Source organism: Rhinolophus sinicus, linkage group LG11 (genome assembly GCF_036562045.2).
Source record: "Rhinolophus sinicus isolate RSC01 linkage group LG11, ASM3656204v1, whole genome shotgun sequence".
Lineage (NCBI taxonomy): Eukaryota > Metazoa > Chordata > Mammalia > Chiroptera > Rhinolophidae > Rhinolophus > Rhinolophus sinicus.
This window is the reverse complement of record NC_133760.1, coordinates 13615131-13641777: the sequence shown is the minus strand read 5'-3', so window position 1 is coordinate 13641777 and position 26647 is coordinate 13615131. Positions and strand designations below refer to the sequence as shown.

The 26647-nt window shown below is 37.0% G+C and overlaps 1 protein-coding gene across 1 annotated transcript; it reads right to left on the bottom strand.

Moving 5' to 3' along the window:
• Positions 1-3582: 3582 nt before the first annotated feature.
• On the bottom strand, positions 3583-25106 carry ZNF345 (zinc finger protein 345). The gene is made up of 3 exons (XM_074315794.1): positions 24912-25106; positions 24074-24148; positions 3583-6095 (listed from the first exon to the last, which is right to left on the bottom strand). The coding sequence occupies exon 3, from the start codon at positions 6014-6016 to the stop codon at positions 4547-4549; it is 1470 nt and encodes a 489-aa protein (XP_074171895.1). The 5' UTR covers positions 6017-6095; positions 24074-24148; positions 24912-25106; the 3' UTR covers positions 3583-4546.
• Between the last annotated feature and the right edge of the window lie 1541 nt (positions 25107-26647).

Below are 26647 nucleotides of genomic sequence, written 5' to 3'. Positions count from 1 at the left end.
CAAAACCGGAAACTATATTAACCTGGTGACCATAACTCTTCCCATTCTAGTGACTCCCTGAAACTCTGCCTCATCCAACTCGTGAACCACATGAGGCTTTATCAGGGACTGAACCTTAAGGGAGACAGCAGGTGGCAGCAGACGTCTGGGTGTCCTGGCTTTTTGGGGGAGCTACCCCAGGCCTGGTACGAGTGGCAGTCATCCTCACTTTGCAGCGTGGCCTCTCCAATGTGCTTCCAGTGTTAGCACAGGCAGCAAACAACTACGGATCACTTCAAGTCGTTGTTCTGTCTAGTTGTGGATGGCGCAGCTCCCTGGCTCACGTTGGTATTATGAACAAACATTGCACTCTATCCGGCTGAGGCAGTCAGTCGGCAGCTCACAGTAGCCTACAGCTGCCCAGCTCGAGGTTGAGCCATTATTCACAATCTTAGCTGTAGAGGGCACAGCTCACTGTGGGAATTGAACCGGCGACCTCGGCATTAGGAGCAGTGCTCCAACCACCTGAGCCACCTGGCCCCCCTGAAAAACTGTCCATTTTTAACTGATAGCAACGTAACTTTGATCACATACAAAGCTCTATTCTTTTACTCCTCACCTTTTATGTTTTTGATTTTACCATTTACCTCTTTTTATATTGTGTCTTCATTTAAAAATTACAGTAGCTAATTTTCATACTTTTTTTTTTCCCATTAACCTTTATACCATAGTTAAATGGTTAACCCACCATCGTATTACAGAAGTAGAGTTTTCTAAATCTAACTGTATATCTAACTTACTAGTGTGTTGTATATTTTTGTATGTTGCCTTATTATGAATTAGCATTTTTTCATTTCAGCTTGAAGAACTAATTTCAGCATTTCTTATCAGGTGGGTCTAATGGTGATGAACTCCTCAGGTTTTGTATAGGAACTTTTATTGCTCCTTCATTTCTGAAGGATAACTGCTGGATATTCTTCACTGGCATTTTTTCAATACTTTGAATGTATCATTCTACTCTCCTGGCCCGTAGGTTTTCTTCTGAGTAGTCCGCTAATAACCTAATGGAGGTTCCTTTGTGTATTACATTTTTTTCTCTTACTGTCTTTAGAATTTTCTGTCTTTGATTTTTGAAATTTTCATTATAATGTATCTAGGAGGTCATTTTAAATTGAGATAATAGGCTGATCTATTATATTCATGAACTTGGATATCCAGTGTCTTCCCAGCTTCTGTAGTCCTGTCTCTTCTGCAGTTCTCAGCTATTTTTTAAAACTAAACTTTCTTGCCCTTTCTCTTCCTCCTTTCTAGAATTCCAGTGATTCTGATATTTGTTCAATTTAAGGTGTACCATAGATCACGTAGGCTTTCTTTGCTCTTTTTCATTCTTTTCACTTTGTCCTGCTCTGACTGGGTTATTTCAAAGTTCCTATCCTCTAGTGCTCTGATTCTATCTTCTGTTTGGTCTCTTCTGCTGTGGATGCTCTATTGCATTTTTCATTTCACTCATTCAATTATTCAGCTCCAGAATTTGTTTGGTTCATTTTTACGATTTCTCTTTGTTAAGTTTCTCATTTTGTTCATGTACTGTTTTCCTGATTCATTAAATTGTCTTCTGTGTTTTCTTATAGCTCATTGAGTTTCCTCAGAACAGACATTTTGATCTTTCTGGTGGGGCAAATCACAGAACTCTGTGTTTAAGTTGAATAACTGGAGGATTATTGAGCTATTTTTATGATGTCATGTTAGTTTGGTTCGTGTTTTTTGGAGTTTTGCATTGCTATTTTCACATATGAGGTAGCAGTTACCTCCTCCAATCATTACTAGTTGCCTTTAGGTGGGAGATACTTTTTGTTGGTCCTGTTTATATCTGGGGCTTTCCCTGACCTTGTATGGATACATCTGCTCCACGCTTCTTGCTTCCTCATGGCAAAATCTTAAGCTTTTATGTCCTTTTTAAACTTTACAACTCACCACACTAGCTGTGGGAAACCTTTTTTTTTTTCTCTGAAGTGGAACAACATCTCAAATCTGTGATTTCTCCCTATCCCACAGACTCTGGCCTATTTTCTGCACGCACGTCCTGACTATCAGAACTGGCCTCACTGTTGCACTTGGGAGTGTGCAAGAAGCCAGCCACGGAATGGGGGAGAAGTGTAGGTCTAACATTTGAAGCACTGGGGGTGCTTGCAAGCCAGGTGGGAGGGATCCTCAGGTGAGATTTTCCCAGCAACTTGTAGTGGGCTTCTTGCCCATGTTGAATGTCAGTAGGAACCACATTCCTTTAATGAACTCTGATATTCTCAACTGCCTTTTTCCTGATCTACACCCTCTCCAATGTCATGGAGGTATTGCCTCAATACTCTAGGTGCTACAGGAGAGAAACAGGTCTCTCCATGTCCTGTATAGCTAGGGAAGCTGGGCACTCACCACTCTCTTTCCCCTGTGGGAGAGGTCATGGCTGGCTAGTTCAGCCCCATGTTGTGCTGCCAAGAGGCAAGGGGCAGCACTGGCAAAGTTCATCTTATCTTTTTCAATCCATTCGTACACACACACACACACACACACGGTGTCAAAAAATGTATACACATTTTAAGGAAGGAAAAACCTGTATTAAAATTACACTGATGGTAACCACTTTGAGCACCTCTTGCAATTGCAGAGGTCAAACATGATTTGTATTCATATTTTGTTATCAGTATGTATTATAATTTTAATACAGTTTTTTTCTTTCTTAAAATGTGTATACATTTTTTGGTATATATCAATATCAAAAAATGCCTATGAATGTGTGTGGGTATCTGCCAAAATCAGCACTCTCCAGGTTGTCAGGCTTCCTGACTGTGACCAAGGGCTTGTTCAGAATCCTGCTGGTTCCACAGTCTGTACCAAGGACTGTTTTCCTATTACTTGATGCACAGATGGGCAATACTCCTTTCAGGTCCTTTAGTGTATGGTGTTGGATCCCACAACTCCCACAGAGGCACTTTTGTTTGTGGATGGATACCCAATTTTTGTTAAAAGGGATGGGGGCAAAACAGAGGGGCATCTTCATTCCTCAGTATTCAAATTTTTATGAAGGAGCTACCTTATTTTTATTTTTACCTTAGGAAATTTTATGATGCATTTTGCCTTCTTGCACTTTACAATCTTATGTTTCTTTAAGATGAATTATCCCTTGTTCAATATGGAATGAATGCTGATTACACTTGTCCTTTATTCATTTATGTGAATGTCTTTTTTCCACTATGATGTCTTTGATATTGAGTAAGATATGGATCATGGTTAAAAGTTTTTCCATAAATAACAGAGATTGAGAAGATAATGGTGATGGCTAATACTAACCAATTACTATATGATAGGCACAATTATAAAATCCACATAATAAGCCTCTGAAGTACATTACCACAAACATATTATATATGCATATAAAAGGATCTAAAAGTAAAAGTAAGTTGGTTAATGGGGAAAAAACTGAGGTCAGAATGTTGGTCAAAGGGAAACAGTTTTATCTATAATGTATAACTCTTAAAAAGCAGAAGATATCCATATATCATCTCTGAAAAGCACAATAAATAAAGCAGACACATTCAAAAGGAGCCATCGAGGTAACACTTTATAATGGCAAATTTTTCAATATTTAACAAAACAGGGTTTTGATAAAGACAGGTGAATACTTTCAAGCCAATAAAATAGCAACAATATATTTAACAAAGAATATTAAAAGCTAGTTATAGTATAGCATAATCACGCTTCGTTAAAAAACAATGACACATAGTCTTAAAAGGCTTGCTCCAAAAATTTGAGTAATTGTCTATGAATGGTAAGAGTACAGGTAACTGTATCTACTTTATTGTTTATATTTACATTTTTATAAAAGAAAATTGCTTTGTAAAAAGAAGAGTATAAACTTTATAAAAGGAAAAAACAATCTTCCAAAACAAAAGGTACAAATTCACAAGATATTAAAGGATAGTTAAAAGTAACAGTCACTTAATGCAACAGGGTGAAACAGATACAAAACACAGATATGCAACTTTAAAAAATAAAGACTGATCTTATATCCAAGCCTTACATGTATAAAAATATTACTTACTATCAAAGAGGCAATAAAAAGTACAAAAAATAGATATGGTTATTGAATAAATGCTATGAGAATGAGAAATGGGAGAGGTAAAAAGGGTAAATTTAGACCCTCAGTAAATAATTTAAGATAATTTTGATATGGATCAGTAATTCTGTATAATACACAAAAAGTTAAGAACATTAAAAAATAATAAAAGTAGCAGAATTAGGCCCCAAATGAATTTTTCAATGTTTAAAATAAAGCCAAAATATGGTAAAAGGTTTTTCAAATTCACAAGTATGAATTTTCCAAAAGTAATGAAGGAATGACTATAAAGATCTTCAAATATTTTATTCAGTTTTTTTTTTGTTTTTTTTTGTATACTAATTCAGACTAAGTGGTAAAGCAAAAGTAAGGCATTTGTACCTTAATTACACTTGTAGGGACACTCACTAGCATGATTTCCTTATGTACCATGTATCTTTCCAATTGAATTCTAATTTATAGAGTTTCCAATTCACAGAGCTCCTCACCAGTGGGGAGCTCAACATGACTTTTCTTATGTTGTTGAATCTCTGAACCCCTCCCAAAAGCCTTCCCACATGCCTTACATTCATAGGGTTTCTCACCTGTGTGTATTCTCTGGTGCCGATTAAGAGCTGAGCCACAACTAAAGGCCTTCCCACATTCTTTACACTCATAGGGTTTTTCACCAGTGTGAATTCTCTGATGTTGAGTGAGGTCTGAAACACTACCAAAGGCTTTCCCACATTCCCTACACTCATAAGGTTTCTCACCAGTGTGTATTCTTTGATGCTGAATAAGTTTTGAACCACTTCTAAAGGCTTTCTCACATTCCTTACACTCATAGGGTTTCTCACCAGTGTGAATTCTCTGATGTTGAGTGAGATCTGAGCCACTATTAAAAGCTTTTCCACATTCCTTACACACATAAGGTTTCTCACCAGTGTGAATTCTTAGATGTCGAGTAAGGGCTGATCCAAAGCTAAAAGCCTTCCCACATTCATTACATATATATGGTTTCTCACCAGTATGAATTCTCTGATGCCGAGTAAGGGCTGAACCACTACTAAAGGCCATTCCACATGCTTTACATTCATAAGGTTTCTCACCAGTATGAATCCTCTGATGTTGAGTAAGGTTTGAACCACTGCCAAAGGCCTTCCCACAGTCCTTACATTCATAAGGTTTCTCACCTGTGTGAATTCTGTGATGCCGAGTAAGGGCTGATTCAAAACTAAAGGACTTCCCACATTCCTTACACTCATAAGGCTTTTCACCACTGTGAATTATCTGATGCCGAATAAGGCCTGATCCAAAACTAAAGGCTTTCCCACATTCTTTACATTCATATGGTTTTTCACCAGTATGGATTCTCTGATGATGAGTAAGGTTTGAGCCACTACCAAAGGCCTTCCCACATTCATTACATTCATAAGGTTTCTCACCAGTGTGAATTCTTTGATGGTAAGCAAGGTTTGCACCACTGCCAAAGGCCTTGCCACATTCCTTACATTCATATGGTTTTTCACCAGTATGGATTCTCTGATGATGAGTAAGGTTTGAGCCACTACCAAAGGCCTTCCCACATTCATTACATTCATAAGGTTTCTCACCAGTGTGAATTCTTTGATGGTAAGCAAGGTTTGCACCACTGCCAAAGGCCTTGCCACATTCCTTACATTCATAAGGTTTTTCACCAGTATGAATACGCTGATGTCGAATAAGGACTGATACAAAACTAAAATCTTTCCCACATTCCTTACATTCAAGGAGTTTCTCATCAGTATGAATTCTTTGATGCTGGGTATCAAAAGTGGGCATGTCTTCAGGAGTAAATATCATGATATGTCCTTCCTGAGATTCCTGTTTTCTCTCAAAATGGCTTTTAAATTCCCAATCACCTCTGAAACTTGAACACTCAAGGCTGTTTCTAATAAGTCTTTCCATTATCTCCCATCAGGATGATTCTATTGCATAAATATCCTTTTCCAGAAATAATGTCTTGATCTCAACCTTGATTCACATTCTGAAAGAAAATATAAAAGGAAACATTCATTTTTTTGTGTTCTGGTACAAAGAAAACTTTTATAATAGATATTTAAAGACTTCACTGAAATTGTTTTTTTTTTTTTTTAAATACAGTTCTCAAATATCACTGGGCGATTTGACAAATTCATAAGGAAGGTAGGAAGAATGAGAAGTCACACTGGAAATTGCAAAGGAGTTATTTAGGAAACAGATAAGTCAGTTGTTCCTAAATAATTATTTAGATAAAAATCCCCTACAGTTTGGGGAACTTAATACAAATAAAGATGTCCAGGCCCCCTTCCAATTTTTTTTAGAGAATAAATCTAGTGATATACACATTTAAAAATGAGGGTAATTACCATTCAACCCATTTCTTAGGGTTGTTTGGAGCATTAAGTATACCTGGAAAAGAAAATCTAGGATAGTTTGTTTCTTAGATCAAGTAACAAACATAAACTGCATATAATCTAAAGGAGAATGAAGAGAAAGTTACTCCAGATATAGCAGTATCCTGATGAGAGATTAATGTATTGAATGAGTCTGGAATGAGCAATGGAGAGGGAAGATTCTCCTAAGGTTAGAATGTGGTTTGTTTATGCCATTTGATAAAGTCCATGTTTGCCTAGGAAGTCTATGAGGCTAATCCTGGGAGAACAGAAGAGGAGGCTCAACAAAGGCTATCGCAGAATAATTGAGAACGTAGTTTTAAAGTCAGAGAGAAGGGAAGAGACAATAAAAGGTAATGTGACACCATTGGAAGATTACAAGAAGGATGCAGAAAAATGAGTATTCTGAACACCAGTTCTGATGATTATTGAATGATTCTGAAATCACACATAATATATTTATGTAGTCGTATAAAGTAACTGCACAGTGTTTGGTAACTATTATTTTGGAAGACTTATAAGTCATAAAAGAGACAAGGAAAAGGAAGAATTTAAAGACATCAGTTAAGACTCTGAGCAAATGCCTCGAGTCCCAAAAGGTGAAAACATCTCAGCTCCATTCTCTTCCTCTGACACTTATACAGAAAGTTTGTTTAAAATAAGCCTAAATGTGTTTTGAAATTATTCTTTCCATCTCCACTGTCAATAGATAAACCAAGCCAAAATTATCTTTCAGTTGTACATGAAACAACATTTTATCTAGCTGCTTGCATTTCCAGTTTTGCACCCTTACCAGCCAAACTGATATTCAGTCGAGCACTGCTCTGCTCAAATGTTTCAATTGTTTTCCATCATCCTTAGGATAAAACCCACACCTTTAACTTGGTCATAAATTACTCAATGATCTGCCTCCTGCCTGACTCTTCAACCTGGTACCATTAACCTTCAATATTAAGCTATAGCTACAATGGCCTTCTCAGTTCTTCAAATACATTAAACTGTCACACACACACACACACACACACACACACACACACACACAATTTAATTTGCTTGAAATATTCTTCTGTACTCCCGTTCCCACTGCCCCCACTCTTGGCCTTGCACATTCCTGGCCATTATTTGGGTCTCTGCTAAATGGCGTATCTTAATAAAGATATTTTCGGAATACTCAGTCTTAATTATGCATATCTTGCCATTATTTCTTCTTCTTCTTCCTTTCTTTGTGTTTTGTTTTGGTAATAGGTAATTACACATTTGCCCCCTACAACTGCAAATTTCATAAGTTTTTGAATTTTTGCTTAATGTCTGTCTGCTACAATAAGCCAAGCTTCAGGAAGGCAAGGATAACATCTGTTACTTTAATCAATTTGAACCCTGGAACATGCAAAAAGATTAAAATAAATTTACTAAATGGTTAGTATAATAAATTAGATTAAAATTTTATCATCCTTAAACTTCTAAGAAAAAGATTTCTCTAGAAAGAGGTTATACTTTCAAACAGAACACGTGGATCACATAGTTATCCCTACACTCTAAAACTTCACTGCAAGAAATAAAGTGGATTTTTTAAAAAAGAAACAAACCCACAAGTCAAAGAGAATTAAAGATGAAATGGAGGCAACAAAACTTTTAAAGTTGGAAAGCATGAAGATAAATGATGACTAACTTAACAAACCAAAAAAAGATGAAACCTAACCCCAAAGTAAGCAAAACCCAGAAGGGGATGATTTATATTGCAGAACCTCGAAAACGCTTAAGAAATGGGGGCATTACATCTCTAAGAAAGTCTACCAGTTGGCATATAACAAGTTAAATGTTTTGAAATTTTTCTTTTTGAAATTGTTCTCTCTGTGTCCACTCTAAAATACAGATAGGCAAATGACATGCATATTTGAGGAAAGCTTGTAATGTATAAGAGATTAAACAAAGCTCAAAGAAACTTAGAAAAGAAACTACATAGAAAAACAAGGACAATTCCTGAAGCCACCATTAATATCCTTAGTGGGATATGAAAAGCTATTCCACATGACAGAAGAATAGGATAACATAAAAGGAATAAGACACTAAAAATAATTCTTAAAAAGTGGGAATAAAAACAAATTATTAGAATGGCTAAAAGATAAGTGAAAGAAATCTTTTAAAAATAGAAAAAAATATGGAAATGCAAAAATAGGAAAGAAAATTGGAAGTTCATGCAAGGCAGTTCAACATCTAAAGAGAGGAGATCACTTTTAAAAGTGTGCTAAGCACCTTCCAAGTCTCAGGCAGCAGGCTAGAAGGAATGAGGGAACCTGAAAATCGCCATTTTGAAATTACCTATCTAATAATTGATTCAGGCAAGGATACTCAATGGATTCTAAAATCAGAAAGTGAATGGTTGTTGGAAAAAGGGAGATTCACTTAGTCTCATAACATCACTACACAATTTTTTTTTACTAATTATAAAGGAAAAATATACCTTTATACTGGAAAGATTTGGTATTCACCACCTTTAACATTAAGTGATAAAACCTGGCATCACCAATAGTGGAACAACCTGACATTATGTAATTTCCGATGTAATGCAATAAAAGGTACACCACCGTATCTACCTAGGTATTATACGAGTACTTGCCAAAAACACTTAAGTTGAATCTAAACCTCCTATTTCCATGAGAAAGCCATCAGACAAATGGAGGCTGTAAGAAAGTCTATAAAACAACTGTCCTGTATTCTCCAAAAAATTCTATGTCATATAAAACAAACAAAAATGTTCTAGATTAAAAGAGACTAATGAGACCCTGGCACAATCAATCTTGACTGGATCCTAGATCAAGCAAACAACCAAATAAATAAACAAAACAGATAACATCAACTAAAAAAAGACATTTTGGGGAACCTCTGGAAATATTTGAACATGAAATGTTTTAGGTGATATTAGTAAGTTAATGTTAATATGCATAGATTTGCTATGTCATTATTATTGTCTGGAAAAGTCTTTACACTAAGGAGATGCATGCTAAATGTATTAAGGATAAAATATCATTTTCAAATGATTCAGGGGGAAAAAGTGTGTGTGTGTGTGTGTTTAGAAAGATAAAGCAAATGTGACAAGATGTCAACAATTGGTGATTTTAGGTGATGGCTATATTAGGTTCATTGGAATAGCCTTTCAATTTTTCTGTATGTTGAAAAATTTTCAAAGAAAATAGAATTTACATATTCTTTTTAAAAGTACCACTTTAAGAAAAATGTCCAGAACTGAAGGATATGAATGTCCACATTTAATGGGCTTATTTGCATAAAAAATAAGAATGATTCCCACTAAGATATTTTCACTAGGATGCTGGGAACAAAGAAAAGACCCTAAAAAGGGTCCAAAGAGTTGAAACAGGGCATAAACAAAAGACCAGGAATGAAAATGGCTTTAGAGTTCTGAACAATATTCTAATCCAAAAGTCCTAACTTCAAAATCATGAAGGAAAATAATTTTAAATACAATTTCATGCCCTGCCAAGGAATCAATATACTGGTTGAAAAAGCCCTTTTCAGATATACCAACACTCACAAACTTAACACACTTATCCCTTTTTACACACCACCTCTATCAAAAACCAATTTTGAATTTTGGAGTTTTCATGGAGTAAACGAAGAAATTGGGAGGCATGGAATCCATGAAATAAAAACACTACGAAAGAACAGCACAGGATTAAAATATAAGGCAAGTTCTAGAATAATAATTGTACAAGTACAGTCTGCAGAGAAGATCAAAGGGTTGTAGGAAGGCTGTTATTAAACACAGGAAACTGACAGATTTCCAAAGATTTATTTTCTGGCCGACTTTGAATATGAATCAGTGATAGATAATGGACAAGGAGGCAATACTCTCCCTTAAAAAAAAAAGGTATAATATTAGTTACATAGAAAACAAAGTTGTACAACAATGTAAACATGATTCATAGCTCAGTTATGAATAAAGTCCATTATAAAGAGTAAATAAATAAGACACAAGACGGGAGAAGATATTTATAAAATATTTGTCAGTCAAAGATCTAGCATCCAAAATATAAAGATATTTGTCAAGTTATTAATAAAAAAGCTAAGTAAACAAAGAGAAAATGAACTACTAACTAAATGGAAAAATATGTTGTATAATAAAGAAGTTGGTCTTTGTTTCAGGCTCCTAGAATAGAGTTTCTAAAACTCTTGGAATTTTTCAAGCGATAAAAGTATCTTTGTTATTGGATCACACCTGAATTTATGCTAATAAGGTGACTCATGGTACACCTGTGGGTAATTTCCGGATTGGGGCTGCTAGAAAGACTGAGCCAGCCCAACCTCCGGGAGAGGGGAGTAGAGCTAGAGATTGATTTAAGTATTAATCAATCATGCCCACATAATGAAACCCCATTAAAACCTCTGGACACTGAAGCTCAAGGGAGCTTCCTACTTGGTGAATATATTGATGTGCCAGAAAAGTAACACACTCTGATTCCACAGGGAAAGGGCACAGAAGCTCTGTGTTTGAGTTCCTTCCAGACCTTGCTCTATGCATCTCTTCATTTGGCTATTCCTGACTTGTATCCTTATTGTTTATAATAAAACTTTAATTATAAGTATAGTGGTTTCCTGCATACTATGAGTAATTCTAGTAAATTATTAAACCTGGTGGGGACGGCAGTCATGGCAACTCCTCCCCAACCAGATTTGTGGCCAGTTGGTCTGAAGTAGGGGCAAATAAACTTAGTGAGCTAAAACCTATGAAGCTGACACTAACTCTGAGTGGCTAGTGGCAGAACTGAACTGCAGTACACCAGATGGGGTTGAAACAGAATACCACTCCACGTGCATGTATTAAAAAGACTTAATAGTGTTAAGATGGCAATACTCCCCAAAGCAATCTACAGATTCAATGCAATCACTATCAAAATTTCAATGGCCTTTTTGGAGAAATTGAAAGCAAATCTTCAAATTCATATGAAGAGGGCCGCTTCCAACATTGAAAAAGAAAAACAAAGTAGGAAGACTCACCTCCTGATTTCACAATTTACTATCAAAAAGCTACAGTAATCAAAACAGTATGACACTGGCATAAGGCTATACAGACCAATGGAATAGCATATAGAGTTGAGAAATAAAACCAAACATCTAAGGCCAATTGATTTTTGACAAGGATGACAATGAGGAAAGAAAAGTCTCTTCAACAAGTGGTGCTGGGATAACTGGATAAACACATGCAAAAGAATGAAGTAGGACTTAGTATTAAAAAATTCACTTAGTATTAAAAAATTAATTCAAAGTGGATCAACCACCTAAATATAAGAGCTAAACTATAAAACTCAAGAAATCATAGGAATTTGTAAATCTTCATGATCTTGGAACCGGCAAAGGATCCTTTGCTTTGACACTGAAAATGCAAGCAACGGAAAAAAAAAAACACTTGTATTTTAATTCACCTAAGTTAAAAGTTTTGTGTTTCAAATGAGTGAGTGCAGAGTGTTTTTATGGAGAAATGAATACGTTTTGAAATTAGAGAGACTTGGTTGCACATTTTGAATACAGGTTAAATACCACTGAATTCACACTAAATACCACTGAATTACATACCTTAAAATGGTTAATTGTATGTTATGTGAATTTCTCCTAAATAAAAATAAACTGAAGAAGAGAAAGAAAAGAAGCCAAAGGAAACTCAAAGATGTTGAGTTTCATTATTAATCGAGATATTTTAAATTAAAATTTCGATGAGGTATCATCATACATACATGAGAGATAAAGAGTTTGACAATTCCATATGTTAGCAAAGATGTGTAGCAGCAGGCAAACATACACTGTTGGAAGTAGAAACTCAAACAACCACTTTGAAAGATTTTGGTATTAACTAGGTAATATGCATATTCCCTAGGACTCAGCAATTCCACTCCTAGGAAAGACATAAGTTAGAATGTTCATAGCAATGGTTTTTATTAAGAGCAAAAAGCTGGAAACCCCAATATCCACGAGAATATATATTGAGTAAACTGTGATATTGTCATACAGTTTATGAAATATTAGGTTGGTGCAAAAGTAATCGCGGTTTTTGCAATTTTTTTTTTTGTTTAATCTTTTAAGCCACAATTTCTTTTGCACTAATCTAATAGCACACAAAGGTGAAAATAAACAAGATACATCTAAACTATTTAATATTAATTTTTAAAACAATAAACAAAAATTAACAAAAGAACACATACAGTATGGCTTAATTTACATAAACTTTTAAAGCAGGCAAAATTACAAAACATTCTTTAGGGTATCATACAAACTTGGTAAAACAAATTTTTATAACAGCAAACAAACTAGTTTTACAAAAATCTGTTTAATGGTTACACCTCAGTCAGGAGTGAAAAAGCCCTCTGCCTGTTTGGGCAGGCAGAAGGCTTTGAAGTAATAGCAATGTATTCTTTGACCTGCATGATGGTTATGAGTATTATTATTTAAGCTAGAATATATTTTTATACATGCCTGAGTGTATAAAATATTTTTTAAAAAACTTCAAATTTTAAAAAAGAAACAGAACATTCCTCAATTTATCTGATGAAACTCATATAGCCATGATACCAAATAAGAAAAGGACTACACAAGAGAGAATAATTTCAGGTTAATCTAATTTATAAACATAGATATAAAAATTGGAAACAAAATTCTATCAAACTGAATACAATAAGTAATAAAAAAGAAAACATTATGACTAAGTTGCTTTTATTTAAGGAATACAATATCACACTAACATTAGAAAATCTATTAATGTAATTAACTATATTAACAGATTAAAGAGAAAAACAATTATCTCTAATTGACAGAGAATATTTGATAAAATTCAACATCCAATCATTAAGAAGAAAAAAAACTTTTAACAACATGTGAGTAAAAGAAAATTTCCGTATATTGAATAGTACCTACAAAGTACAGAAAAGAACATACCAAGTGATGAAATATAAGTGTGTGTCCTTAAAAGTTGTGGCAAGTAAAATACATAAGCACTGTAAAGCAAGAACCAAAACTGATATTTGCAGTTTTTATGACTGCCTACAAGGAAAAAAGTCCAAGAGATTCTCTAACAGAGTGCTAGATTTAGTGAGAGATCTTGCAGAACTCTCAGAAATAAACCAGAAAACAAAAATCAACTGCCATCTCTACATACGAGCAAAATTAGAAAAATACATTTTATTTACAAATAGCATAATGCAAAGTACTTAGAAATGTGTTATGTGGATGGAATTATAAAAGTAGACTAAGATATTAAACACCTAAATAAATGGAAATGCATTTTTTAATAAAAGGAAGCATCAACTTTATAAAGATATCAATTCTCCCCAGAGTGATCTATATATTTAATGTAATTGTAACCAAATTCACAAGTTTTTCATGGGCCTTGACAAGATGATTCTTTAACTTATATAGAAGACTAAGGGAACAAAACACTTCTTAAATATAAGCTGGAGGAACTCTACCATATGTCAATACATTATAAAACAGTAGTCATTAATTGTGGCATTGGCACAGGGATATAAAAAATAGATCTACGGCACAGAGACAGAGAGGATATACTCTCACACATGTGGAAACTTATGATCTGACAATCTGGGCACTGCAACAGTGAAAAAAAGATGGAATCTTCAAGAAAAAGGTGCTAAAATATTCAAATATGCATTAAAAAATTATATCTATCTCACCTTGTATATAAGATTAACTTTAAGATTCTTAGAAGACTATATGCTAGTTATCAATTTATTGCCTCTAAGCTCCAAATTCACCCTTTATTACCTACTCTGTGAAAGTGGATCTGAGCTATTGAAATATTTTTTCCTTTGCAGTACAATGTTAAGATTTGTCAGTAGAGGATGTTAGCCATTGCGGGGAAAAAGTATTCCCTTCTGGTTCTGGTGTGCTTCCTTGTCAGGCTTCTCCAGCACCCAGGTCCACCTCCTGCAGTTTCCCCAGTGCCCAGCTCCTGCAACTTGGGTGGCTTCACCAGCCTCCCCCAGTGCAAGCAGCTTCTCCAGCTCCTGGCTCTTAAGATGGCCAGCAGCATCCAACAGCCAGCAGCTTCCTCTGGCAGTTTTGTAGCAAGTGCTTCTGGTAAGCACCCTCACCCTACCCTAAAGATCAGATTTCTGGCAAATTCCAGAGGGGAGATTTCCAGCAAGTTCCACTGGCACAGCACCATGGCCAGGACAGGACCTTGGTGAGGCAAGCAAGGCTCCTAGGACACGAAATCTGAGCACTCACTCTCAGGTGCCAACGCTGCACTTGTATGACCATGAGAATGACTGCCCCCTTAAGAATGAGGCACCTAGGGTACAAAATTTGAGGCACTCAGTCTCATAGCTCTGAAAGTGTACAGTAGACACCTGAGAGCGAGTACTACCTTGAATTTTGCACCCTGGGCACCATACTTGCCTCTTCTTAGTCCCAGCTCTACTCCACAGCAACTATTCTTGTCATTCAGTGAACCACCACTGTGCTCTCTGCAACAAGGCCTACCTCTCAGCCCTGGGCCTCTTTGGGTATCTCAAACATTACTAGTGGCTGCTGTTTATATCTGCTATTCCTATGATCTTTAGCATTCTCTTTACTTCTTTCTAGCCAATCTGTACTCCAATCCCATTATAGTTAGAAATTCTTTATATTGACCTTTTCCAGTTCAAATTACTACTGTATGTGTTTTGTGATCCTGACTGCAACAAAATTCGTGCCTGAAGTGGTCCCAGGAGATAAGGCATGTAAAGAGGGGATTTCAGAATTAGTTTGATCATGCCTTTTGGCCATCCCTTAAATCTTTGTTGCATTGAGCTGTTCTATTCTTTTCCAAATTATGTTATTAATCCCTTGGGCTTGACTAGTGAAGAGCTCCTTGCCAATAGAATTTGGGATGCTAAAAGTCCATGGCATGCAGTTGGATCACAGTCAAGCTGTGGTTGATTGTGATGTAATGCCAACTAATGTGTATGTATTGGGAGCTAAGGAGTTGTTCTATTTATCGATTATGGCAGTAATGATCACTTACAAGGCCTGTGGTGTGGGATGGATTCATGTGAGCTCACTCAAGTGCTTACAAAGAGAACTTGACAAGACCCGGTCTGTTCACTCAGCCCAAGTCACAGTTTTGAGAACCAGAGCACAACCATGAAAATTCTAAAAGAATCTCCATTTCTTGAAGTCATAGGGCTGATATTGCCGAAAAATCAAACACAAAAATTGTGCAGGTTGTTGACTTACGTAACAGTTGAATTCACAGTCTTGCCATGTTTTTCATGTGAAAGTTAGAGGGCTGATTGGTGAAGAATATCTTTAAATATGGAATTAGATGGGACCCAGATGAAAATGACAATCTTGAACCCTCAAGTCGTTCTGGGCCTCTCTGAACGGAAGTAATTTATAATCCACTCTCTGAGAGACTAGCATCTCTTCCAGATTACAGAAGGCTAAAAGGAAACATGGTAACTAAACTCAGTGTGTGATCCTGGACTGTACCCTGGACAGTGCATGGGGAAGAGAGGGTTCAGACGGAATGAACTGCTACAAAGAACATTACTGGGGGTGAAAATTTTTGAATATGGACTGTTAGATAACAGTATTTCATAATTTTAAAAATTTCTTATTTTAATAATTGCACTGTGATTATATAAGAGTATATTCTTGTTATTAGAAAATAACTGGGGCTGGCCTGGTGGCTTAGGTGGCTGGAGTGCCATGCTTCTAACGCTGAGGTCACTGGTTCGATTCCCACATGGGCCAGTGAGCTGCACCCTCTATAGCTAAGATTATGAACAATGGCTCTCCCTGGAGCTGGGCTGCTGTGAGCAGCCGGAGGTTGGCGTGAGCTGCCATGGGCTGCCGCGGGCTGCTGTGTGCTACCGTGTGCAGCCTGAGTGACTGGCAGCCATCGTGAGCGGCTGGCAGCTGGCAAGAGCTGCCAAGAGCTGCTATGAGCAGCCGAATGGTGACCAACTGCCTCAGCCAGGGGAGCGCAAGGCTCATAATACCACCAGCATGGGCCAGGGAGCCGTGTCCTACACAACTAGACTGAGAAACAATGGCTCGAACCGAAGTTGGAGTGGGGGGAGAATGGAAGAAAGGGGAGAAAAAAAAAAAGAAAATAACATACCGAAGTGTTTAAGGGTAAAGGGGCAAATGTATACAACTCATTCTAAAGTATGTGTATTATGTATGTGGGGTGCAAGTGGACACACACATACAGAGAGACAGAGAATACTTGCAAGTGCATGTAGGAATGATAATGCAAAGGGGGCAAAAATGTAAGCAATTGGTGAATCTGAGTAAAGAATATACAAGAATACTTTATATTATTCTTGTAATTTTTCTGCAAGTTTGAAATTTAATAAAAACTTAAAAGTTACCCGAAACAAAACAAGACATATTCCTAAATAATTGCCATGTTCCTATGAAACTAAATAGAAATATAAAATACTTAGAAATGAAGTGAAAGGAAAGTTTATATATAGACACAGGAAAATTACCCCAGAAAAAGAAAAATTAATAACATTAATCTCTAATAACACTAGACTTGAGAGTTAAAAGAAATAAAAGAAGTGGCGGCCGGTTAGTTCAGTTGGTTAGAGCATAGTGCTCTTAACAAGGCTGCCGCTTTTATCCCTACATGGGCCATTGTGAGATGTGCCCTCCTCCACAACTAGATTGAAACAACTACTTGACTTGGAGCTGATGGGTCCTGGAAAAACACACTTAAAATAAAAGTTTAAAAAAGAAAAAAAGAAATGAAAGAACTCTACAAGAACTGACTTCATCAGAAAGAGCAACACAAAAATAGTGAGTCTACCAAAAGGAGAAGAGAGGGAGAAGGGAACTGAAAGCCTATTCAAACAAATAGTCAACAAGAACCTTACAAACCTATGGGAAGGACTGGATCTTCAAATCCAAAAAGCAAACAGAATACCTAATTATCTCAATCCTACAAGGCCTTCTCCAAGGCACATTATATTAAAACTGTCAAAAATTAATGACAAAAAGAATTCTTAAGGCAGCCAGAGAAAAGATGGTAACCTATAAAGGAAATCCTATTAGATTCTGCAGCAGAAACTCTACAAACTAGGAGGGAGTGGAATCAAATATTCAAACTATAGAAAGAGAGAAATTACCACCCAAGAATAATATATCCAGAAAAGTTATCCTTTAGATATGAAGGATATACAGAAGCTGAGGGGCTTTTCCAGAGATACAGAAGCGCAGGGGATTTTCCACAAGGCCTGCATTACATGAACTATCAAATGAGGTTATTCTACCTGAAACAAAAAGACAAAAGCATACATAACTATGAGTAAGATGACTAACAGACAGACAGAAGCAGGAAATTGCAACCCTTATTCAGAATAGGGTACCATACACTTAAATACAACATAAAGGTAAAAGGAGGTAAAAACATTGAGAAAGAGAGAAAGAGATAGATAGATAGAGAGAGAGAGAGAAAGAGGAGACAATAGCTACTGCAACTTAAAAAAGAACTCTCAGCATAAATAGGGATAATTTATGACAACAAAAACATAAAGGGAGGGGATAAAGGTCTGAACTGGTAAAAGGAAATTGAGATAAGATGCATGCAGAACAAAAAGAACTATTATATATATAAAACTTTCTTTTACATAAACTTAATGGGAACCACACACACACACACACACACACAAAATCCAGAACTGAGAAACATAACATAAAAAAAGAGGAAACAGAGGTAAAAATCATAGAATACCACCAAACTAAAATAACAGACAGAAACACAAAAGCAAAGAAACAATGGAGACATTGAGCTATGAGAAAACAAAAGACAAATGGCTATAGGAGATCCTCCTATATCAATAATCACCCTAAATATAAATGGACTGAACTCACCAATACAAAGGACACAGAGTAGTAGATTCGATAAAAAACAAAACCCAACCATATGCTTTCTTTAAGAGACACAACTCAGCTGCAAGGACAAATACAGATTCAAAGTGAAAGGGTGGAAAATGGTACTCCAAGCAAATGACATCCAGAGAAAAGCGGGCATAGCTATACTTACATGTGATGAAACAGAGTTTCAGACATTTCATAATGATAAGTGGGAAACTATATCAAGAAGAAGGCATAATGCTTAATATAATACACCCACTCAGGGAACACCAAAATATATACAGCAACTATTAACAGAAGTAAAGGAAGAAACTGTTAGTTAAAACACAATTATAGTACAGAATCTAAATACCCATTAACAGCTATGGATAGGTCATTCAAACAGAAAATCATTAAGGAAATATCAGCCTTAAATGACACGTTAGAACAAATGGACATAATCGACATTTACAGGGCCTTTCATCCCAGAACACCAGATTACACATTCTTCTCCAGTGCACATGGAACATTCTCAAGGATAGACCATATGGTGGGACACAAAATTAGCCTCAACAAATTTATGAAGATTGAAATCAAACCAGGCATATTCTGACCATAATGCTTTGAAATTGGAAATCTGCAAAAAAAAAAAAAAAAAAAAAAAGCAGGAGAAACCATGAATATGTGGACATTAAACAGCATACTACTAAAGAACGACCAGGTCAAAGAAAAAATAAAAGTAGAGATCAAAAGATACATAGAAATAAATAAGAATGAAAATACAACATATCAAAACTTTTGAAATACAGCCAAAGTGGGAATAAGAGGGAAGTTTATATCATTACAAGCCTATCACAAGAAACAAGAAAAATCCCAAATAAAAACCTAACATTACATCTTAAAGAACTAGAAAAAGAAGAAATGAAGCCCAAGGTCAGCTGCAGGAAGGAATTAATACAAACTAGAGCAGAATTAAATAACATATAGAAAAAGACAATAGAAAAAATTAACGCAAAAAAAGAAGTGGTTCTTTGAAAAGATAAATAAAATTGACAAACACCTGGCTAGATTCACTAAGAAAAAAAGAGAAAAGACATAGATAAAATCAGAAATGAAAGAGAAGTTATGACGGATACCACAGAAATACAAAAGATCACACAAGATTACTATGAAAGACTATATGCCACCAAATTCAATAACCTAGAAAAAATGGACAAGTTCTTACAAATATATAATCTTCCTAGACTGAATCACAAAGAACTGGAAAATCTCAACAGACTGATCAATAGTAAGGAAATTGAAACAATCATCGAAAACCTCCCAAAAGCAAAAGCTCAGGACCAGATGGCTTCACTAATGAATTCTACCAAAAATTCAAAGAGGATTTAATACCTGTCCTCATCAAACTCTTCTAAAAAAATTGAATAGGCAATACTTCCTAACTCACTTTATGAGGCTAACATTACCCTGATACCAAAACTGGTAAGGATAACACAAAAAAAGAAAACTACAGACCAATATCTCTGATGAATACAGATGCAAAAATCCTAAACAATATACTAGCAAATTGAATACAACAATACATTAAAAAGATTATACATCATAATCAAGGGGCACAAGGATGGTTCAACATATACAAATGGATTGATGTGATACACCACATAAACAAAATAAAGGATAAAAATCATGTGATATCAATAGATGCAGAAAATCATTTGACAAGCTACAGTATCCATTTATGATTAAGACACTTAAATGGGTATAGAAGGAAAGTACCTCAACATGATAAAGGCCATATATGACAACCATCAGCTCATATCAGATATAATGGTGAAATACTGAATACTTGTCCTCTATGATCAGGAACAAGACAAGGGTGTCCTCTCTCACCACTGTTATTCAACATAGTATTGGAAGTTGTAGCCAGAGCAATTAGGCAAGAGAAAGAAATAAAAGGCATCCAAATAGGAAATGAAGAAGTCAAATTGTCAATTTTTGCAGATGATATGATTCTTTACATAGAAAACCCTAAAGACTACACCAAAAAAACTATTGAAAACAATAAACAAACACAGTAAAATTGCAGGATACAAAATCAATATACAAAAATCCATTGCATTCCTATATATTGACAATGAAGTTTCAGAAAAATAAACGAAAAAAACAGTTCCTTTTGCAATTGCAACAAAAAACACCTAGGAATGAACTTAACAAAGGATATGAAGGACATATACAATGAAAACTACAAGACACTATTAAAAGAAATTGAAGAAGACAAAAGGAAATGGAAATATATTCCATATTCATGGATTGGAAGAGTCAGCATAGTTAAAATTACCATATTACCCAAAGCAATATACAGATTTAATGCAATCCCCATCAAAATCCCAATGGCATTTTTAAAAGAAATAGAACAAAAAAATTATCAGATTTGTACGAAATCACAAGAGACCCTGAATAGCGACAGCAATCCTGTGAAAAAAAAAGAACAAGCCCAGAGGTATCACATTCCCTGACTTCAAATTATACTACAAAGGACAATAATCAATACAGCATGATATTGGTAGAAAAATAGATATACAGACCAATGGAACAAAATTGAGAACCCAGAAATAAATCCACATATATATGGGCAAATAATTTTCAACAAAGGAGCCAAAAACAAACAATGGAGAAAAGGAAGCCTCGTCAATAAATGGTCCCGAGAAAACTGGAAATCTACAAAAGAATGAAACTAGACTGCTACCTGTCACCATATACCAAAATTAACTCAAAATGGATCAAAGACCTAAATACAAGACCTGACACAATAAATTGCATAGAAGAAAACATAGGTACTAAACTTACGGACCTTGGTCTTACAGAGGACTTTATGAAATTGACCTCAAAAACATGGGAAGTAAAAGCAAAAATAAAGGAATGGGACTATATCAAACTAAAAAGCTTCTGCACAGCAAAGAAACCATCAACCAAAGAGGCAACGAACCAAATGGGAGAATATCTTCAAAAGGACTAATATCCAAAATATATTAAAAAAACTCGTACAACAACAACAAAAAACGATCCATTTAAACAATGGGCAAAGCACCTGAACAGACACTTCTCCCAAGAAGACAAATGGCCAGCAGATATATGAAAAAAATGCTCAAATTCACTAGCTATTAGGGAAATGCAAATCAAAACAGCAATGAGAGAGGCTGGCCCGGTGGCTCAGGTGGTTGGAGCTCCATGCTCCTAACTCCAAAGGCTGCTGGTTCGAATCCCACATGGGCCAGTGGGCTCTCAACCACAAGGGTGCCAGTTCGGTTCCTCGACTCCAGCAAGGGATGTTGGGCTACGCCCCCTGCAACTAGCAATGGCAACTGGACCTGGAGCTGAGCTGCGCCCTCCGCAACTAAGACTGAAAGGACAACAACTCGAAGCTGAATGGCACCCTCCACAACTAAGATTGAAAGGACAACAACTTGACTTGGAAAAAAAATGTCCTGGAAGTACACACTGTTCCCCAATAAAGTCCTGTTTCCCTTCCCCAATAAAAATCTTAAAACAAAACAAAAAAACAACACAGCAATGAGATATCACCTCACACCTGTCAGAATGGCTATTATAAACAAGACAAGTAATAACAAGTGTTTCAGAGGTTGTGGGGGGAAAGGAACTGTCATACACTGCTGATGAGAATGTAAATCCGTACCGCCACTGTAGATAATATGGAGGTTCCTCAAAAAATCAATAGAATTACCAGATGACTAATAATCCCTCTTCTAGGTATCTACCCCCAAAATCTGAAAACATTTATCCATAAAGATATACGTACCCCTATGTTTACTGCAGCATTAGTCACGGTGGCCAAGACATGGAAACAACCGAAGTGTCCTTCAATATGTAGATGATTGGATAAAAAAGATGTAGTACATATATACAATGAAATATTACTCAGCCATCAGAAAAGATGAAATACTGCCATTTGCAACAACATGGATGGATCTTGAGATTATCATGTTAAGCGAAATAAGTCAGGAAAAGTTGAGAACCTTATGATTTCATGAATATACGGGATATAAAACTGAAAGAAACAAACGAAAAAGACTAACAAATAAACAAAAACTCATAGACAACAGTTTAGTGGTTACCAAAGGGAAAGGGAGGACGGGAGGAGGTAGAAAAGGGTAAAGGGGGATCAAATATATGGTGATGGAAGGAGATTTGACTTTGGGTGGCGAACAAATGATGTAATATGCAGATGATGTATTATAGAATTGCACACATGAAACCTACATAATTTTATGTCATCCCAGTAAGTTTAATTAAATATTTGCACAGTCTTTTTAGAAAACAGTTTGGCATTGTCTAATAAAATTGAAAATGTACAAACCTTAGCCCTCAGCAATTTAATCAACTTTAGTATAGATACTAAAGAAACACAAGTACATGTGTTCCAAAATATGTGCACAAAATGTTCACAGTCATATTGCTTGTGTTAGCTAATACTACTATCACACAATGAGATAGTATATATACAGCAATGGAAAAAAATGAACTGTAGTTATAGGAAACATGAAGCTCACAAAATTTTTTTTTTATGTAAAACACAAAAGAATGTCTATTCGGGGCCGGCCCAGTGGCTCAGGCAGTTGGAGCTCTATGCTCCTAACTCTGAAAGCTGCAGGGTCAATTCCCACATGGGCCAGTGGGCTCTCAACCACAAGGTTGCCAGTTCAACGACTCGAGTCCCTCAAGGGATGGTGGGCTGCGCACCCTGTAACTAGCAACCACAACTGCACCTGGAACTGAGCTGCGCCCTCCACAACTAAGGTTGAAAGGACAACAACTTGACTTGGAAAAAAGTCCTGGAATTACACACTGTTCCCCAATAAAGTCCTGTTCCCCTTCCCCAATAAAATCTTTAAAAAAAAGAAAAGAAAAAAGAATGTCCATTCATACAAAGATTAAAAACTAAAATTAAACCTAGATGGTTTTAGAATTCATACGTAGGTATTAAGTTCTAATGAAAGGCAAAGAGATGATCACAGTGGTTATCACCAGAGGAGTACGACTGTTTGTGACTGTGGAGGGGTACATCAGGGGCTTCTTTAGAGATGGTTATATTCTATTTAACCTGGTTATTCCTTATATGGGTCTTCACAACTATTTGTTAAACTGCACAAATGAGTATTATATGTCATTTCTGTATCTAATTTGAAAGAAAAAGAATAAGCCATAGGCAAATAAATATGCACCTCTAAAAATGTTTCAAATACGAACCCTATGGGAAAATACTTAAATATAATTTATGTGAAAATGTAGGCTACAATAAGGTAAATACTGAATGAATTCAATTTTTTAATCATATTTTATATTTGTACATAAAACATATTGGGAAGAAAATGTCCAAATGTTAGTTTAGCATTGGCTTAATAGCTGGGAATTTAAATTTTCTTCATTGGAGGTTGCTGTGCTTTTGGAATTATTAAAATAATCATGTTTTACTTGTATAATCAGAAAGAAATAGTATTTTTTTAAAAAAGACAGCATAAAGAAAAATTAAACTACTTGATAAATTAGTAAGAAAAAACCGGGTTTGGAGCCAATCGCATTTTCTCAAAGAGGATATTCTAGGGATCAGGTCTTGATGGGCAAGAATTTTCAAAAGAAGGAAAGGAAGTCATGTCTTGACAAAGAAAAGGGGATTTCAGGAAAAAAGGGGGAAACGACAAGCTACCTTGCAGGTGTCTTGTGGATGTTCAACAGCCATTCTTTACTCCACTCTGGAAGCCTCTGTGCAAGCAGAGCAGAGCTGGAGAAGGAGAAAGGAGTCAGGAAACAGCAGGCTTTCCCGGGAGCCCAGTCAACCTGCCGCCCACCGCCTACAGACGTAGGTCAAACAAAACTAGGGCGTCCTGCTCAATACCAGCATTACAGACAGGAGCAGGGTCACTACAGTTCTAGGCAGACTCTGGTCCTGAGCTCACAGAAGTCTCCAGGGAACAGAGCGCTGAAGTCACAAAGGCACAAAGGCGCCCCACACCTAGAGCGCCATAGGGACAGATATCACACAAACTCACACCACGGGGACACAGACACCCCAAACCTAAACGTAATGGGCCCCATAAGGCCACACAAGCATAGATACCACGGGGGCAGGCACAGTCACGACCGCAAAGTCATAGGAACCCCACACACTCACACATCATGGGGACACAGTGACAAATTCACACGCACCCTTACCAACATCACAACACACACACACACCATAGGGAAACAGTCATAAATCTCACAGTTAAAGCATCCCACATCTCCATCCACGGTTCAGCAAATATAAACAAACACACACACCAAGGTTCACACCGTTTTACAACCGCGGTCAAGGAGCCCCACACTCGCAAACAATGCCACACCCGTCTCAGTTAAAGCCCGACCACACGTGCACAATCATAACCGCAAATCAAGCCCTCCTTCACCGCCTTCAAAGTTTCGTACACGGTCACACACAGACATACAGTCACAATTATACACACACGCCTCATAATCTCCCTTTCTCAGCTGGTTTCTCCACACACCCCGCACAGGCCGGAGGTTCCAGTCACACCCTGCCTCAAACCGGGCCACCTCAGCTACGGCTCCTCAGGTCTGGGTAGCGCCGCTCCACGGTAGCTGGACCCAGTCGAACTCGGAAGCCTCCACAGAGTCCTGACCCCGTTTGTCCTAATCCGCTAGAAGATTCCGCCCACTCCTAAGGAGAAGGTCTAGTTCTCGCGGGAAAGAGTACTGGGCCTAGAGGCCTCTGGGAGATGTAGTTCAAAAAGCGCCAGGCTGCTAAAAGCTGTCTCCGGGTCATTTTGATTCCCTGTGGCACGCAGCCTGGATCTAGCCAAAACTGCGTTCTCCAGCTTAGCCGCACACCGGAGGCTTCTGGGAGCCTCAGCTGATAAGGTTCCTTTGAGCCCCATCTTTGACTAGGCCTCATACTTGACCTGCTGACTCTAGTTCAGCAAGAATCCCCCAACTCTTGAGACTTAACCAAATTCCTCGTAGTAATTTTCCAACCAATGACTCACTTACCCTGCCCATTGGCTATAAACCCCCAGCTACTGTTATACACCTAGTTGAGCTCAATCTCTCTTCCCTATTGCAGTAGTTTTAATAAAGCCTTTCTTACCTGTTTAACTTGTCCATGCAGTTTTTCTTTGACACAGCCCAGCCTTAGAGTGCGGCTCTCTAAGGCTTTGGCAACTCTCCCCCTACAACATACTGGGCCCCATGGCCTCCAGGGAAATGTAGCCCAGGACTTAATCAGGGGCCAAATGGGCCCAAACAACGTAAGCTCCAATCTCTAGGCACTGAGGAGTGGCCCAGCTGCAGTTAAGTGCCCAGGAGGCTGATCGAAATTCTGCTTTGCCTTGGGAACATGCGGATGCTCTTGAGGCAGGCTGCTGCAGAGTGCGTTGGGAAGCCAGAAGAACTAACCAGAATGTGGGACCAGGGCATCTGGGACCAAACCAGCTCAGAAAGTTTGAAGGGGAGGAATCTGCAAGCCCAGTCATGTATTTGAGAATGGGCAAAGGAGAGTCCGCGTGTGAGAGGCCATGGTAAAATTGCGTTTGTGCCTGGTTTGTGGGGTTGCTGAATGAAAGAGAAACTTTGTGTACTTAAAATAGAACGTGACAGAGATGGGATCAAGATTATGTGTGACTTTGTGAGGACAGAGCGTCATATTGTGTGTGTATGTAATTGGAGTAATTGTGTGGGTGTAAGTGGTGGGGCAGGATTGTGTGTGGATCTGTGTGTATGTATGTATATGCGTGTGATCACATGACTGTGTGTCAGTGCATGCGTGGCTGAGATTGTGGAGGATTCTGAATACTCCAAGCATCATTTCTTCTTCAAATAGTGATAATATGTCTTCCTTATAGTATTTTCATATAAACAGTTAAGATTCCAAACATTTGTTCTGAAATAGAATACCAAATCAATATGACTTTTAAACAGGGTATATTTTGTTATTGAGGTGCCTGTTTTGGGTTATGTCCACACCCCCTCCTCAGGCATTTTCTCTTCTGTTCTTTGGGAGACATTGGTGGGGTAAACATTTAGAGATGTGATTGTTCAACCAGGAGCCACAATTAAAAGATGTTCAGAGGAAGCTTCTAGCTTAGAGATCATTGCTACTTTCCTCCTTTCTACAGTTTTTTAAAAAACTTTCGTGATTGTTTTTAAAGGAATCATCTCATGACGTAAAAAATTTAAATAAGGTTATAGTGCAAAAAGAAGTCTCCCTTTCACTATTTTTCTTCTC

Bases quoted from the DNA above. Each gene is read 5' to 3' on its own strand.
- ZNF345 (XM_074315794.1), bottom strand. From the start codon at position 6,016: ATGGAAAGACTTATTAGAAACAGCCTTGAGTGTTCAAGTTTCAGAGGT.